The sequence below is a fragment of the Temnothorax americanus genome, unplaced genomic scaffold (genome assembly GCF_048541705.1).
Source record: "Temnothorax americanus isolate GAGA-0224 unplaced genomic scaffold, ASM4854170v1 Scaffold15, whole genome shotgun sequence".
In the NCBI taxonomy this organism is placed as follows: domain Eukaryota; kingdom Metazoa; phylum Arthropoda; class Insecta; order Hymenoptera; family Formicidae; genus Temnothorax; species Temnothorax americanus.
Window position 1 is genome coordinate 2,625,060 of NW_027509286.1, and position 16,168 is coordinate 2,641,227.

Consider the following 16,168-nt stretch of genomic DNA (forward strand, 5'->3'; position numbering starts at 1 on the left):
GTAATAACAATTTCTATTTGTCGAAAACATATAATTATATACAATTAATGTTAATAGGCGTAAAACCTGTTTGCGCGCGCACACTCGCATGCATACGCAAATTATATATACACACAGATAAGATCTCATAATGCTAGCATCAACTGTATGCGCGATTCGCAATTCGAGATTCATAATTCGCTATTTGTATGAGATTCCCGAACAGTGCGAATGGGAGAAATATTCATTCGAGTTCTCGGTTCGTTGTTTAAAATTCATGCCAATTCGCCGGAGCGGTTTTCTCGACGAAATCGACTAACGGTAACATATTAATTACACCTGATATAGTACGCAGTAGCAATCGACGTACTATATAATCAATTTTATTAATCCGCTAACTGAAAAGATGAAAGTTCTCGGTGTATTTCGCCGATCATCATGCACTACTGTCACGAGCATGCATGATCGTGCGCGAGAATATTATAATATTATAATAATATAATATAATATAATATAATATAATATAATATAATATAATATAATATAATATAATATAATATAATATAATATAATATAATATAATATAATATAATATAATATAATATAATATAATATAATATAATATAATATATTATAATATAATATTATAATATTATACATGGAGCGCGGAAACGCGGAAACGCGGAAACGCGGAAATAAAAATATTAAATGAAAATATTGTTTGTTACGGTTTGTGTAATATATAAGCTTCATTGACGATCGTGCTATTGACATAGGTAAATCGGATGGATCAGATGCAATAGAGCTGCAGTGGAAAGCTACGAGGAACAAAAAACAAGAATGAATTTTTCATATTATTGTATATTTTGTACATAACACAGTTAATTATAATAAATTATAACTATAGTGCGTCCTAAAATTACTTTATATTTTTGTACAAATGTTTGAATACTTCGGAGCGTTCTTCTTCTCCTTCTTTCGTCATTGAAAGAAAAGAGGAGAGGAATGGCTTCGAAGCACTTGTAGCGTCAAGTGGACCGCGGATTACCAATGCTCGTGCTACCATTGGGGGTTTAAAAAATCTAACCTACAAATCTTTCTGGATCTGTCATCGCTGGTGGATTTGGATACAGAGTTTTCGATTAAACGAACAGTTATATCCGTCGTCAAAATCAAAGTCGAAACTATCATACGCTCTCGGATGATTCGTGATCTTTGACAGTTTCCACGAGTAGTCGTGAAAAGACACCTGCAGTCCGCGTGTCACTGAACGTAATCCATCGCCAATTGTTACTTTTGCGAGAAATTCAGCGGAGGAGAGGATGGTGCTAAAATAATGTACGAAATTATTCCAAACAGGTCGTTGCCGCACTGCTGACAAACACGGAGTCTCCCCTCTACTTTTCTCTAAATGAAAAAATGTCGGCTGTACTTTTCTATACTTTGTTTTATCTTCTGATGTCCGGATGTATAATCTATCCGCCGACGGAATTTGTCTCGGCGGGACTGACCGTCAAAGATGTCTTCGCAAATTGGCTTGGCAGTGAGAATGAGTTTTTCGTACAGTATCACGTCAGGCGGAGCGTAGCCACTTTGCTTCTGCATTCTGCGCTACCTCTGGGTAATATATATGTTTTTTTTTCTCTAATTATATCCAATTGTATCTGCTCTGCATCATTTTTACAAGCGTTTACTGATGTACAATCCTCTCTTTGTACAGGCTACGTTCTAGGATTGCTCTTGTTCGATCACATAGATGCTGAAAAGCTGTTGCTAAACGATGGAAATTACCTTGGGCCGTTAATCGTTCTCTGTGCGACGATTGTTCCGCTTTACACGCTGAACAAGGTCTTCGAGTGGTCTGTGAACAATTGGGCCACTCATCCGATAGCAAAGAATCTGTCTGTGTACGGCAATAATAATACTCCGTGGACATCTGTCGCCTCGGACATTAATACAGAGTATCGAAGGTTCGTTCAAATACCTAGCTTGCACTTAGGAACTTAAATCTCACACGCGTGTATGTTGTAAATACATGTATTTATACTAAAATGACCGTTTCATTATAGAATAGATAAAATCGTTATTGTCACAAATAGCGTAACTCGCGTCATAGCGACGGACAATTGGATTATTAAGATCACACCTTATAAATTGCAAGTGGCACATCAAAGCGACGCGACCTTAGTCGTGAATAAGAGCGACGTCCATTTCATGTCGCCCACAACGAGAGATCAAGTTCAGTTTATCAATATACAGGTATCAGTCTCGTAGCTACCCACAAATCGCTACCGATTGTCCATGATCCACTGATCTACGTGTCGTTTTTCCAGGTGAAACCCATGCGAGCTATGGGACAGGAGTTCGACGTAAGATTGAACGCATTAGATTTTAAGGATCTGCAGGACAAAGTTTCACGGCCGATTGCTGTACCGCACAATATAAGGTTTCACAGAACCTTGCTCGACAGATTTATCGACGCTTTCAAAGAAGAGGTCGATAAAAATCCATTCTACGATACTGCCGAGGTATCAAGTGGCACGGTTGTTATCGCCACAATTATTTTGATTTCTCTTCTCGTCTGTTTGTCTTCGATATACTTCAATTACATTGATTCATACATATATAGGAGTTAGGTCAATGCATCGGATGCATGCAAGCGTTGTCGAATGTTAAATTGAACAGATTGTGCGACAGTACCGAAAATAGAGACGTTGACGACTGCACGACGTGTTTTTGCCGTCCAATGTGGTGTATAGAGTGTATGGCGAAATGGTCGGTAAATTTTTACTATAATTATTCTTGATTACTCCTATTTATATCATGCATTCGGATATCGTGTATCGTTAATATTATTATTACCGTTACTTGAACCAGGTTTGCCTCGAGACAAGATGAGAACGCACCAGAAACGTGGTTGTCCTCCAAATGTACCTGTCCTCTTTGCAGAGCACGATTCTGCGTTTTAGATGTGTGTCTTGTAAGAAATCCTAACGATTAAGTCAAATAATGTGTATTATTTTGAATAATCCTTATATATTTGTATCAATCTTTTTTAAATACAATTTTTAAAAGAACATCCAAAATTTATTTAAGCGACACATTTTTATACGTAAACTACATGTTGTTTTCACGATGTTAACACATATACAAATTAATAGGCAGGTCAACTCTTTTGCGAGATTAATTACTAATATAATAAACCAATTTTTATTTTATTCACACAAATTGATAAACATCAAGCATTATGAAGTTTGACGTACATAAAGATTACTATCATTTTATTATTAAGAAATAGTTGCTAGTTCACATTAAAAACTTATGAAAAGCTTTTCATCGATCTGTCTCACGTGTCACTGTACGACAATACGGTATGCAATCTGTATATACAATGATAAGTCGGTGATACTTTACGTAAAATAAATTATTTACAGAAGACTCATTGTATCATGAGTCTAGGTGCAATATTCATTGCCATTAGTTCCTGGAAGAGCAACTTTGCCGCGTACGGCAGCCTAATTTGTGAAATTTGCGTTTTGTTTTTACATCCCTTGCATTCGAAAGTGTTGTTTCGCAAATTCGCTATAGCGATTAAACCACAAAAATTACATATGTGAATTCTATATGGATCTGATACTTCAAACAGACGTTCTCGCAGAAACTGCGCCGCGCCATGAGAAATTTGACAATCCCGTTCCATTTCTCCAAAACGAAGTCCACCATCCCTGGATAAATACATAGATATATGTGTATGTATTACATTTGAATCGATAGATTATATTAAAGTAACAAAGATAATAACACATAATTACCTCGCTCGACCCTCCATAGGTTGTCTAACTAAAATTTGCACAGGTCCTCTCGCTCTACTATGGATCTTATCGTCCACCATATGCTTCAAACGTTGATAATACGTCGGCCCCATAAAGACTTGCGCGAGGATCTTATGACCCGTGTGCCCGTTGCACATCATTTCGTTTCCTCGCAATTGGTAACCGTACTCTTGCAAAAGCGTGGAAATCTTTTGCACGTTCACAGCGTCGTTAAACGGCGTGGCGTCGCCAATCTCTCCTAAAAAACGTATCAAATTTGTGTAAGAGCATTGTCCATCTCAAACCCAAGTATCGCTAAGTGTTACCGTTATTACCTTTATTGGCGGAAACCTTTCCTTGGATGCACTCGATCAAGTGACCGATAGTCATACGAGAAGGGATAGCGTGAGGATTGATAATAATGTCCGGTGTAAGACCTTCGCAGGAGAACGGCATGTCTTCTTGTCGGTACTGAATTCCGCATGTACCCTTCTGCCCGTGACGCGACGCAAATTTATCGCCGATTTGCGGGATACGTACACTGCGCACTCGGATCTTGCAGAATTTATATCCTTCGCTGTTCAACGTCAGCATCACTTGATCGACTATACCGGTCTCGCTGTTTCGTAAGAAAGTCGACGCGTCGCGTTTCATAAAACGTTTCGTTGTACTATCCAGCTAAAAGGCAAATAGCAAAGAATAAAGCACGTTGTCCTCTTTTTCCATCAGAGAGGTCAATTTGTTCGAGGATAATTAAAATATAATCACTTTACCTCATCATCCGTTTCCGGCAAAGTAATCGTTTTTCCTATGATTACGTCGTCGCCCGATACTCGAATTCCAGGTGCGATGATCCCGTCATCGTCCAACTTGTCGTATATAGCGTTGCGCATTCCCTGGCAAGTTAAGCGCGAGGGCTTCTCGAACTGCTCCTCCTGGTCGCCGATCTTCTTCGACTCGGATTCCTTGTAGGAGCGATAAAACACCGATCTGAAGAAGCCCCTCTCGACGGCGCTCGCATTCAGAATAACGCTGTCCTCTTGATTGTATCCCGTGTAACACAGGATCGCGACGATGCTGTTAATGCCGGCCGGTAATTCACGGAACCTGAGGTACTCCATGGATCTTGTTGTGACCAGCGGTTTATGAGGGTAATAGAGTACGTGAGCCAAGGTGTCCATGCGCACATGGAAATTCGTAATGTACACCCCCATAGCTTGTTTACCCATAGCACTCTGAAAAACAACTCGTGCATTAGATCTCGTAAAGACGTTAAACGGTAGAGAGAAAAACGTAGCGACTGAAATCTACGCATGATACCTGATAAGTGTTCCTAGGGCTCTGATTGTGATCGGGGAACGGTATAATAGAAGCGCACACGCCCAAGATCATCGCCGGATGAATTTCGCAGTGCGTATACGTCGTACAATATGCGTATTCTTTGTCCTGTCGGAGATCATCGGGTGACATAGCTATCATGACAGTTTCTTCCTCCAGGGTGTCTATGTATTCCACTACTCCGCTACCTACTAATTCCTGCCACCTGTAAAACACACACACACACACACACAAATTGATCATATATCGAGTGCGACATTCGTAAAAGCAGACGAATGGAAAGTGGGCATATCCTAGATGCTTACCCGTCGTTATTGTAATCTCTTTCTTTCAACATGTTAATATGCCTCTTCTTCAGCAGCAAATTTTGACCTTCTACTATGAGCAGAGGTCTGCTGATCCTACCAGCGTCCGTGTATATCCTTATCTCGCGGTCTCTAATATCGCGGACCATCGATACTTCCGACACGATGATGTCCATCTGCCTTCTCAGTTTGCGTAAAGTGGCCATCAATTGATCCGGATCGCGATGGATGCCGACCCAGCATCCGTTCACGAATATCTTCGTAGCGTCGGCGATCGCGCTCGGCGCTATCTCCTCAAGGTTCTCCATGGACCACTCCTCCAAGAATTCTAGGATAGGCGAGGGCTGCGAGCCGACGCTTATGTACGCCATCAGCGCTAGATTCTTCACCAGTCCTACAGCGGCACCCTCGGGGGTCTCCGCGGGGCACAGCATACCCCACAATGTGTTGTGCAGCTGACGTGGCTTGGCAAGTTTGCCGTCTCTTCCGATGGGCGAATTCACTCGTCTCAAATGCGACAGCGTCGACGCGAAGGTCAATCTGTTCAATACCTGCGACACCCCCGCCCTCGCCTGATGCGCCTTCTTCTGGTCGCCCCAGTTACCCGTGGCGAGCGAGTATCTCAGGCCGTCCGTGATGATTTTCGTCTTGATAGCCAGCTCGAGATTAAAGTCTTTTCCCCGATCTATGAATTTCTGCGCGTACAAGCGTACCTCCTTCATCAGATTTTTGAATAGACCTCGGAACAAAAACGCCAGCAGAGGCCCGGCCAAGTCCAGTCTCTTATTACCGTAATGATCGCGATCGTCCAATTCCCTTCGTCCCAGAGACGCCGACAGCAATCTGTGGACCATATAGCCGAGGAAATAAGCCTTTTTGGTTTCGCAGAAATCGCTTATGCCGACGTGCGGCAGCATCTCCTTCTGCAGGATTTCTCGGGCGTATTTAATCCGCTTCTCCTTGGTCACTCCCGGCTTGGCGCCTCTACTACCGATAAAATTCAAAGCGACGTTCTGTTCCTGTATGACGAAAGCCTCGTCCAAGGACGGCTTCACCATTTCCATCATCTCGGGATCGTCAAAATCGTAAATGATATGTTCGAGGATATCGCGATCGGCCACAAATCCGAGCGCTCGAAAAACCACCATTATGGGGATCTCCTGCTTGATGTAAGGAATAATGGCGATAATGCGTTGGCCTATAGCGGACTTTTTAATACTGGCGCCGCTCTTGGCCATCATGTTGATCCACAAGGTCGAGGTCGGACGCGAACTGTGTTCCAGGCAGGAACGAATTTCCGCCTTGTAGGCGTACTTCCCGTCCTTCATGCTGAACACGTAAACGGTGTTTGTAGCCATTTTCTCTTGGGCTATAAGAACCTTCTCCGAACCGTTAATGATGAAATATCCACCGGGATCCAGCGGGCATTCGTTCAGTTCCGTCAAGTCACGATCGGACAAACCGGCGAGCAAGCAATACTTTGATCTCAACATAATCGGTATTTTCCCGATAAATGTTTTTTGATGCTGCGTCTCTACGGGGTCTTCGCCGTCCTTCTCGATCGTCTTGGTGATATCCACGTACAACGGCGCGGAATACGTTAGATTTCTTAATCTGGCTTCATTGGGCATCATGGGAGACGGCGCGCCATCCTTCTCCCAATGGGTCGGCTTCGACAAGTAAATCTGCTCGAATTTCAACAAATGTTTCACAGGTTTCTCTATCTCGCCCGTGGTGTGCTGCGCCTCTGCCTGCAATTCTATCTGCGGCGAATCCTCCACGATACGCTGAACGGACATTTCGATAAATTCGTCGAAGCTATCCAGCTGCTGCCGTACAAGTCCTTTCTCGTCGAAGTACGCATTGATGAGGATCCAGCAGGCCTCTTGCCAAAGTTTGGACGAGATTTCGTCCGCGTCTTCCTCGTCGTATTGATCTGGAATAAGTAAAAGTAGCATTTTAGGGATTTTTTTTTAATTAAGCAGGCTCCAACTGCTCAGCCAGCATAAAAGCCTATAAAGTTTGAAGTCAAGCCAGCAAAATAGCCAGCGACACTGCTCATACAGCAACAAGCACGCGAATCCAGCAGACTTATTCCATAACTCTTGACGAGAGTATCATTATCGTTACGTTGTTGTTGCGCAGCTTTTTTTTGTCGTTTATTATACCTGTGCGATGACAACATAACGATGCCAACACACTGTTGTTTAGAGTTACAGAATAAGACTGTAGCAATCCAGCATGAGTAAACTGAACAAAAGTGCATGAAACTATAAAAAATAGCACTTATAAGTTTACAAGTACAATCAATATCAAAGTAAATCTAAAATAATAAATGTACCGTGCATGATACTTTTGCATAAATCAATTATATAAGATTTCATCGACATGTTGGCCAAATTTGATGAAAATTTCACTTTGGTATTGACATCAAAGATGAGCGAATTATATATATAGATTCGGTATTCAATGTGTTTGTTAACAAAAGTTCGCAAAACTCAAAAGTGAGAAAGGCAACTTTGATGACAAATGTCCTAGAATTTCTTTAAAAATTAGCGGGAGGAAAAGATTCGAGCAAAAGTATTGGGAATATCATAAAGAAAGTGAAGACCGCAAAATTTCGCCTCACATGCAATTGCGAAGGTTTACGAGATATCACAACCTTAATTTAATTCTAATTGTTTTGGTTCACTTACTGTCTTCGAGACCGAATATGTTGCTCATTTTTTCTTAGCGTGCGAAATACGCGATTTCGGGATATAGCTTCCACGTTAGTCGCAATTTCTTCTTGCAATTTCTGCCGATGGAGCACAAATGAGCACAAATCAACGCCAAACACCCGGCGAAGGAAGATGCACGCTGAAGCGATATGGCGAGTGGCGACACTGGCGACGACAAATGCCGACACGTCGGGTACACACGGGTATACTTCCTTCTCCTTCTATCTCGCTAAGATGGAAAGAGAAGGGAGTATACTCGTGTGCACTCGGGTGACGTTCCGAACGTCAATATGGCGGACATGGCGGTAGTCGCGTAGTGGGAGATGCTAAACATGCGCGTCAACGACAAAACGCGAATCCAAGATCCAAAGTAGTATAATTGAAGTTTTCGTTGTTGCTGAACTCTCCCTTTGTCTTTACATTCAATGTAAACAGGCGGGAACTTGTCATTTTTTTTTTTTTTTAAATCTAAGTGGTTACCAAAAATATTTTAATAATGACTACCGACGTGGTGGAAATGTTAAAAGAGCCAAGAATGATAAAAATCTGTGCCCCGATGGTCAGATATAGCAAGTGAGCGAAGGCAGTATTCTTTGACTTACGCATTTGCGCGTGTATTGTATTAATTGACTTCGCGCACTTTTTTTCTAGGCTACAGTTCAGAACACTTGTGAGACGGTACGGATGCGACATATGCTTCACACCCATGATCCTGGCGGACTCGTTCGTGCAATCCTCAAAAGCTCGGGACAACGAATTTACCACGCACGAAAAAGATCAGCCACTGATCGTTCAATTTGCGGCCAAGACCGTAAACGACTTTGTCGATGCTTCAGAAATGGTTGCGCCGTAAGTCGCCCACGAATCACAGTTTGTATACGTTTTATAAATTTGGACGGTACAAGTGTACTCCTGTTTCTCCTGTGTATTTTATTCCTCCGATTAACAGATATTGCAACGGTGTAGACCTGAACTGTGGCTGTCCGCAACGCTGGGCCATGCGAGAGGGATACGGGGCTGATTTGTTGAGAAAACCAGAGCTCGTCAAGGATCTGGTGTATCAGGTCAGAAATCGTATTCCAAGGCCGTTCACCGTTTCCGCGAAGATACGTTTGTCGAGAGATATACGTCAGACGATAGCGTTGTGCCAAACTCTGGAGAAGGCCGACGCCTCGTTCTTGACGATTCACGCGAGGACTCCTGAGATGCGTAACGAACCGATCGATTTGGACAAGCTCAAGCTTCTCAGGGATCACGTACGGCTGCCCCTCGTGGCGAACGGTGACGCGAAAAGCCTGGAAAGCGCGGAATCCTTGTTCGAGGAATCCGGATGCGAGGGGGTGATGTCCGCCAGGGGTATTTTAACTAATCCGGCGTTATTCTCGGGACACTCCGCTAATCCGCTCGCCTGCGTTCAAGATTGGTTGGACATTACGTCGACCGTGCCGACCGAATTTCAGTGTTTCCACCATCATCTGGTATTCATGTTGGAAAAAATCTTGCCGAGGACGGAACGAATGTTGTTCAATAGCCTGCAAAATAAATCATCTGTGCTGGAGTTTCTGGAAAGTTATTACAACATAAAACCAAACGCGTCCGATTCGATGGAATTGACTAGGTGCAACTTTAGTGGTTCGCGTGTACGATGTAAAGAAAAATATATTAATTGTTGGGAGGACGACTCGTCTACCGATTTTCTAGGATGTATATTTAATACGGATTCGTAAGGAGAAGCTCTCAGGGATGTTCTCGAGCCTCGCTCGAAGTTACGGTTTCGCACATGGTTTGTACGTCTTGTCGAATAATAAACTTGAAAAGCCCGCTGCACGTTACCTAGTTATTATCTAGTTCCTTTCAGATTTCTACTGGAGGCGGTGGAATGTATCGAACTGTCTGAAAAAGGACGGAAGACCTCCCTAGTTTTCCTTTCCCGTTTTTTCGTTTCCGTTTTAGTATACATTGAGTTTTTGTTGACGTTATTGCTTGCAATTTTCTCTCGATATTTTGAAAGAAACTCAAGTCACGAATATCGCGGTAACGCGCAAGATTATTATTACGAAGCGACGAACTTTGGAAAATGAGTTACAACACACGTAAGCGTAAAAACGTCTTTCGCTCTGTGCATTGGCCTAAATATTTTGCACTACATTTGCATTTCTCGATCATCGTGATTAATTCAAAACTGGCAGAACTGTTTATCGCAAAATTTCTAACTGTTCAATTTGTATAGTCCTTAATTTAATATTTCTTTCCATGTATTAAAACAAAATTATTTATTTATTTATTCTATCCATATCAACACGACTTGTACGTGTCATATATATATATACGACAAAAGGAAAGGATTACGAGTCAACGTATTCGCAGGTCTCACAGAGGAATGTCCTTTGACGAAGGAGAGAAGCTACGGGTACAGACTCTGTGCCTACTGCGGCAATGGGCTGAAATTCATCATACTCTGCTTTATCGCGTTGACTTTTGCCATCACCACCATGCTGGTGTTGCAAATTCTTTACACCGAAAATATACCGCAGGTATAGATACTAAAAATAGAAAAGAGGGCAACGAAGTAATAAAACATTCCGACAATATCCTTGTCTCGTTTCAGAGCAGCCTTCACGGTGCTCGTGGAGCAGTTGCCACGGATTATTCCAATTGTTCTCAAATTGGCACCAAAATACTAGCCAGATCGGGCAATGCCGTCGATGCTGCGGTAGCAGCGACTATTTGCATGGCTGTAGTAGCGCCTCATAAAACCGGTCTTGGCGGGTAAGACATTGGCTAACCGATCTTCATCGTCGTCCTTTCTAAATCTTGATTTTGTTTCCAGAGGCGGTTACATAATGATATATAATTACAAAAATTACACTCGTCCGATTGTTATTGATTTTGCAAGTAATACAACCACAGGTAAATGCAATTTTGCGCATTGATTTAACGTGCATAACGTATAAAGAAAGAAAAATATATGTTACCTACACAATTTCTCTTCTTCAGGTTTCTTTGCCGAGGCTGGAATACGTTTGCCAGCTCTACTAAAAGGATTAGAATTTGCTCAAAGATCGTATGGCAGTTTGTCGTGGCGCGACGTCGTAGAACCCGTCGTTGAGTTGACTCGGGAAGGATTCGTTATATCCAAGGATCTTGCGGACGAAGTGGCGAAGAATACAGATTACGAGATATTTTACGCTGGCCCTTTGAGTCCAGGCGATAGACTGCAATTGCGCGAACTTACAAGGACGTTGGATATTATAGCGCACTACGGTGCAACGGGTAAATGTATTTTGCAACTCTGTGAATCGTAAATAATTCTCATGCAACTTTGTCTCGATTTTCTTAAACTACGCGATTGGATTTTTGTCTCGATTTTCTTAAACTACGCGATTGGATTATTAATTATTAATATTAAAAATTTTCTTTTAGCGTTATATAACGGCACCTTGTCCCATGAAATTCTACAAAATACTACGCTCCGCGAAAGATTGCTGCAACAATTGGCGAGTTACGAACCTACCGTAACGATGGCGAGGAGCGCAACGTTACATCGCCATACAATTTATTATCCGTCGCACGCGTCTTTTATGCAAGAGGTGATCGAAGCACTGGAAAACCTTCCAATTTTAGCGGGAAATGCATCTGCTATAGAATCTCAAGTTCTTGTTGCTCAAACGTTGATGAATGTATTTCTACAGTTTTTTCAAAACTTGCAACATGGTGAGAGAGACACGTACTATTTTTTTAAATTAATTATTATCACAGATCTGCGCGTAATTCTCAATTAATCTCATAATAATAATTTTAGACGTGAAAAAAGAAACGTACACTGGAGTCATGGCAATGGATTGGCAAGACACCTACGTTACCATCTTATCGTTAGTAACAGGAATCAATTGTATTTCTATACATCTATTAGATAACTGAACGGTCTCATTGCACTAACATATTATAAATGATGCAGTGGTCTGAGTTCACCTTTCGGTTCCGGGAACAGAATGGCTGGATTCTTTTTGGACAATATCGATGACAATGATTTGTCCACGTTCATCCCTATTATTTTTCATTACGATGGAGGAATATGCGGATTGCGTGGAGTGCTCGGTTCGAACGATATTTTTCTTAACGGCCAAATTCTCTACAACCTTATCGTGCGCGCACTAAACGTTTCTGCCGCGATAGAATATCCCAGGTATATAAGAGATTTAATAATCTCAAATAAATAGGCGTGAGGTATATTTACAACGTATCAATTTATTCAATCTTTTTATAGGTACTATTTTGCCTCTGACGGTATGGTGATTGAAGATAATCAAAGACACTCGATGGAGGCTGCGTTGCAGGCTCGATTGTATTCCATGATATCACCGTTGTCTCACGACGATAGCTCATCCATGAGAAGCGTAAACGCAATTGTCAAAAGGAAAGATTCACTATCGAGTCACTCGGATAGTCGTGGAAATGGAATTGCATCACGATTTTAAGCCATATACGCATTGTTAAGTGCGTATACACGAAAGATCAGCAATCTCCGAGAAGTTTGGAGATTATATAATACTGTGATATTAGGGATAATGTCAGCTACACAAACTTTAAAGCATTTGTGACATGCAGTAGAAGTTCTTTTTTTTTTATACCGTCATGTAGAAAACAGGCTAGACTGGCTAAACTGGAAACATCATGGACTCATTATTTAAAATATTTGATACTGTAATACTGTTTTAAATGCAGAGATATTTATACATATTTATATACATATATATACATACTTTAGCAAAACTGTCGAATAAACTTCTGCAGTTTGCATGTACATGTAAAGAATAGCATCTCTTCCATATAATATTTCCTTAAGAGAACATGTATATACATATATTTATATACGGGGGGGTTGCGTAAAATACTTTAAATATAAAAACATTTTAATAAAATTGCTACGCCTCATTACCAGTTGTTAGACTTTAAGTTGTTGCGTCTCGATTTTGTACTCTTTATTCAACTCCAGTTGCCTGATCCTCGCGTAAAACCCACTGGCAGTGAGAACAACGATATTGCTTAGCCACCAGAGAAACGATTTCTTTTCGTTAAACCAGTAAGTCGCTAAAACCGTTTGGGCGCATGCTTTCGCGGTACCGCTAACGTTATGCGTCAAAGGAGATGTGACTTTAATTTGAAGCGCGGTGAAGTATCCGATGGCGAAGCCGAATACACCGCCGATCGTCATGGCAGTCCAGAAAAGGGGATGTCCAAGCTTCTCGTAATTGTACACAGTTGTATGTTCACCGCTGATTATCATTAGCGGGATGAAGATGATAATGCTGTACACATTGTTGTAATAGGAAAGTAACCAGATGTCCTGATTTACGACCGGGAGCGTCTGTTTCACGCGGATGGAGTACAAGGATAACGACAACGATCCAAGCACGCCGAACAGGGTCCCGAGAACAGACAGGGAGCCCGCTACATGTTCCTGATCTACCCCTAACCAGAACCCGGCAATAATCACCGCGCAGCACGCTATGCATTTCAGAGACGTCGTTTGCCCTGCAAACATTCGCTGATTAGTTACTCCGATAATTTCCACTCGGTTTAGACGGATTTGTTCGCGTAGGATTCTCACCGAGTAAAATGTAGGTAAACACGACGTTAAATACTGTCGTTAGCGAACGGCCCACATAGTAAAATGCGACGCCGACGTGTTTCAGGCACAAGTTGTTGGTCGCTATCATTGCAGTGAACAGAATTGATAATGGCAGTACCTATGAAAAATTTAGAAAACATAAAAAACACTTTATATCTTCCCTATACTTTCAGCCGTAAAAATTGTCAACTGCTGTTGCAGAGAAATCACAAGATTTAAAGTCACATTCTTTTATACATATATTCTAATCAAGAATTCATATTTTTTTGTTATTTAAGTATCTATTTTTTTTAAATTTAAAGTAGATAAAATTTATATGCAATGATTTTCCTCCAAATGGAATAATTCGTTTCCAATCGTTTGTAACAAAAAAAAATATATTACATTAACGTTGTATACAATATTCCTAAAGCGATTTACATACCTTTTTCAAAGTGTCTCTTTCAAATGGACTACCATCCGCAATTTCAACGTAGTCTGGGAACCAGTGGGACATTTTGTGTAAAGTAACACAGATAGCTACGCTTACTATACATTGAAACCAAGTTACAAATAGAGGAGCGTCCAAATTTACAGTGTCACTGGACAGGAGCGCTTTGTTCATGAATACAGTCAGGATGGACACTACCCTGAAAATTATTTAAAAATGCATTTAAAGAAAAGAGCTCTTTGACCGAGAAATTGGTGTGGAGACTTTGAATTATAAAAATTATTATAATTATGTATACTCTTTGCATCCTAAGACAAGATATAATCAACTTATAATATATTTAAATATATTTAAATGTATATAAAAATATATTTAAGGCAGGTTGAACGATATGCGAGCGACTTGATATCATTTTGTGACTTACCAATATGCTGCGATCACAAACGTGATATACATGTACTTTGACGCCAGTCCCTTTTCCAGTGGCATCTCGATAAAGTTTCCGGTACAATTTCTGGGACAATAATCTCGGCTGGATGCCGAATAATCAAGCGGCTACTGTAATTGACAATCCGCATTGATACGTCAAATTATTGTCCCTCGCATGTTGCTGCTGCTGTTTGCGAAATTGGTTCTACACGGTTGAAACGTTTCAACCGAGCGGTATAAAATAATTTTGGGATTGCAATTTGGTGTAATTTAATAAAATGTAAATTCGTATTCTAAACTGCCACATCTATGTGTCTGTCACTAAAGCGTAGTGATAATTGATAACAGCGTTATCGTTGATCGGAGAAAATTATGCTCGATGTCATCTGTTTTTTCTTTTCCGTTTTAACGCACGGTACTTTCGAGTGGTATCTTCGGAAAAGAGGCAAATTCAATATAAACCTAATATAAACAAATAGAAATCCTATAAAATTAATTTTTTGCTTGAGACGCGTTATCAAACTCCAATTGACTCCGGCTAAACGCGGCGTGCGCCGCGTGCGGCGTTCTGTCGGTTCTGTCAGTCAGTGGTGTCAGATACGATTTAGATTATATAATATATAGATGGTACTCTCTCTGACTCTCTCTTTTCTTGGTGCTGATGTCGATGATTTGGATTTTCGATTTGCTTGCGGGCCGCGATACATATACATTAATTAATAAAATAATCGCGACATACGAATAGAATAATTCTGCATTTCGAAAACCTGTAGAAAATTGTGTCGGTCGGCTTCTCCTATTCTAAAAAATCATCTCTTTATATTCTCTTTATCCGCTTTACCCCGAAATTTCCTCTCGCTCTACTCTCATTCCATGTTCTACGTGGCGCATGCGCAGAGCGGAAATATGCGGCGCACCGGGCGCACGTGACAATGTCGATGGTCATTGGTCAATCGCAACGTGGTCAAACTAGGGGACCATAGGGGACGCTCTGTGATTTGACGGTTTTTTTTTGGCAGGTTTTAGCGCGCTTTCGACAGGTTGATAGGTCGATAGGTTAAGGCAAGTCGTATTATATCGTTTATTTTGATAATGGATATAAAAGTAGGAAAAGGAGCAATTAAGCGTGAAGTTCAGAAATTCAAAGCTTCATGGCTGAAGGAAAATATTTTTAAAGGATGGTTGGCTCGTTCGGAAAATGACGCAATTTGTACTGTATGCAATGAGATCATCAAATGTTGCAAAACGGATCTAATTGAACACTCGCAAATGGCCAAACATATCGAAAACGTAAATTCGAGGAAAGCGATTGATAACGCTAACAACACATCTATGGATTTGTCACATGAAGATAAAGTTAAGCGAGCTGAAAATTTATTGGCGACATTTTGTGCCGAACATGCAGATGATATCGATGCTCGCGCCGCAGATCATTTGGTAAAATTGCTGCAGAATATTGTTAAAGATTCTGAAATTGCGCAAGATCTTTCATCAGATCGCGTACTAGAATTACGCCTAAAGGC

At 41.1% G+C, this 16,168-nt stretch overlaps 5 protein-coding genes across 10 annotated transcripts; 3 read left to right on the top strand and 2 right to left on the bottom strand.

Moving 5' to 3' along the window:
• Positions 1-174: 174 nt before the first annotated feature.
• Positions 175-3,056, top strand: LOC143895000 (E3 ubiquitin-protein ligase TM129). Of its 2 annotated transcripts, none has more exons than XM_077401749.1 (8): positions 175-300; positions 756-1,251; positions 1,339-1,600; positions 1,700-1,949; positions 2,049-2,238; positions 2,313-2,522; positions 2,609-2,754; positions 2,857-3,056. In XM_077401749.1, the coding sequence occupies exons 3-8, from the start codon at positions 1,399-1,401 to the stop codon at positions 2,978-2,980; spliced, it is 1,122 nt and encodes a 373-aa protein (XP_077257875.1). In that variant the 5' UTR covers positions 175-300; positions 756-1,251; positions 1,339-1,398; the 3' UTR covers positions 2,981-3,056. The 2 variants fall into 2 exon arrangements, with proteins under 2 accessions (XP_077257875.1, XP_077257876.1); XM_077401750.1 differs by having other exon boundaries at positions 182-300; positions 2,313-2,507.
• A 122-nt stretch (positions 3,057-3,178) lies between these two features.
• On the bottom strand, positions 3,179-8,310 carry Rpii140 (RNA polymerase II subunit RpII140). Its single transcript, XM_077401723.1, has 7 exons — positions 8,131-8,310; positions 5,435-7,370; positions 5,112-5,334; positions 4,565-5,026; positions 4,127-4,469; positions 3,792-4,050; positions 3,179-3,704 (listed from the first exon to the last, which is right to left on the bottom strand). Exons 1-7 carry the CDS (start codon positions 8,156-8,158, stop codon positions 3,419-3,421), a joined length of 3,537 nt encoding a protein of 1,178 aa, XP_077257849.1. The 5' UTR covers positions 8,159-8,310; the 3' UTR covers positions 3,179-3,418.
• Positions 8,311-8,438: 128 nt separating this feature from the next.
• LOC143895002 (tRNA-dihydrouridine(20a/20b) synthase [NAD(P)+]-like) lies at positions 8,439-9,981 on the top strand. Its single transcript, XM_077401751.1, has 3 exons — positions 8,439-8,727; positions 8,806-9,003; positions 9,104-9,981. Exons 1-3 carry the CDS (start codon positions 8,651-8,653, stop codon positions 9,879-9,881), a joined length of 1,053 nt encoding a protein of 350 aa, XP_077257877.1. The 5' UTR covers positions 8,439-8,650; the 3' UTR covers positions 9,882-9,981.
• LOC143894997 (glutathione hydrolase 7) lies at positions 9,799-12,632 on the top strand. 2 transcript variants are annotated; one of them, XM_077401742.1, is made up of 9 exons: positions 9,799-9,937; positions 10,522-10,688; positions 10,763-10,923; positions 10,985-11,064; positions 11,152-11,427; positions 11,578-11,868; positions 11,957-12,026; positions 12,113-12,340; positions 12,422-12,632. In XM_077401742.1, exons 1-9 carry the CDS (start codon positions 9,898-9,900, stop codon positions 12,630-12,632), a joined length of 1,524 nt encoding a protein of 507 aa, XP_077257868.1. In that variant the 5' UTR covers positions 9,799-9,897. The 2 variants fall into 2 exon arrangements, with proteins under 2 accessions (XP_077257868.1, XP_077257869.1); XM_077401743.1 differs by lacking the exon at positions 9,799-9,937 and adding an exon at positions 10,108-10,247.
• Positions 12,383-15,241, bottom strand: Nac (GDP-fucose transporter nac). 4 transcript variants are annotated; one of them, XR_013256216.1, is made up of 6 exons: positions 14,641-15,241; positions 14,211-14,415; positions 13,766-13,904; positions 13,094-13,689; positions 12,918-12,994; positions 12,383-12,817 (listed from the first exon to the last, which is right to left on the bottom strand). XR_013256216.1 is itself a non-coding variant. In XM_077401755.1 (5 exons), exons 1-4 carry the CDS (start codon positions 14,703-14,705, stop codon positions 13,100-13,102), a joined length of 999 nt encoding a protein of 332 aa, XP_077257881.1. In that variant the 5' UTR covers positions 14,706-15,241; the 3' UTR covers positions 12,383-12,994; positions 13,094-13,099. The 4 variants fall into 4 exon arrangements, 2 of the variants coding, with proteins under 2 accessions (XP_077257881.1, XP_077257879.1); XR_013256215.1 differs by having other exon boundaries at positions 12,918-13,689; XM_077401755.1 differs by having other exon boundaries at positions 12,383-12,994.
• Positions 15,242-16,168: the final 927 nt, after the last annotated feature.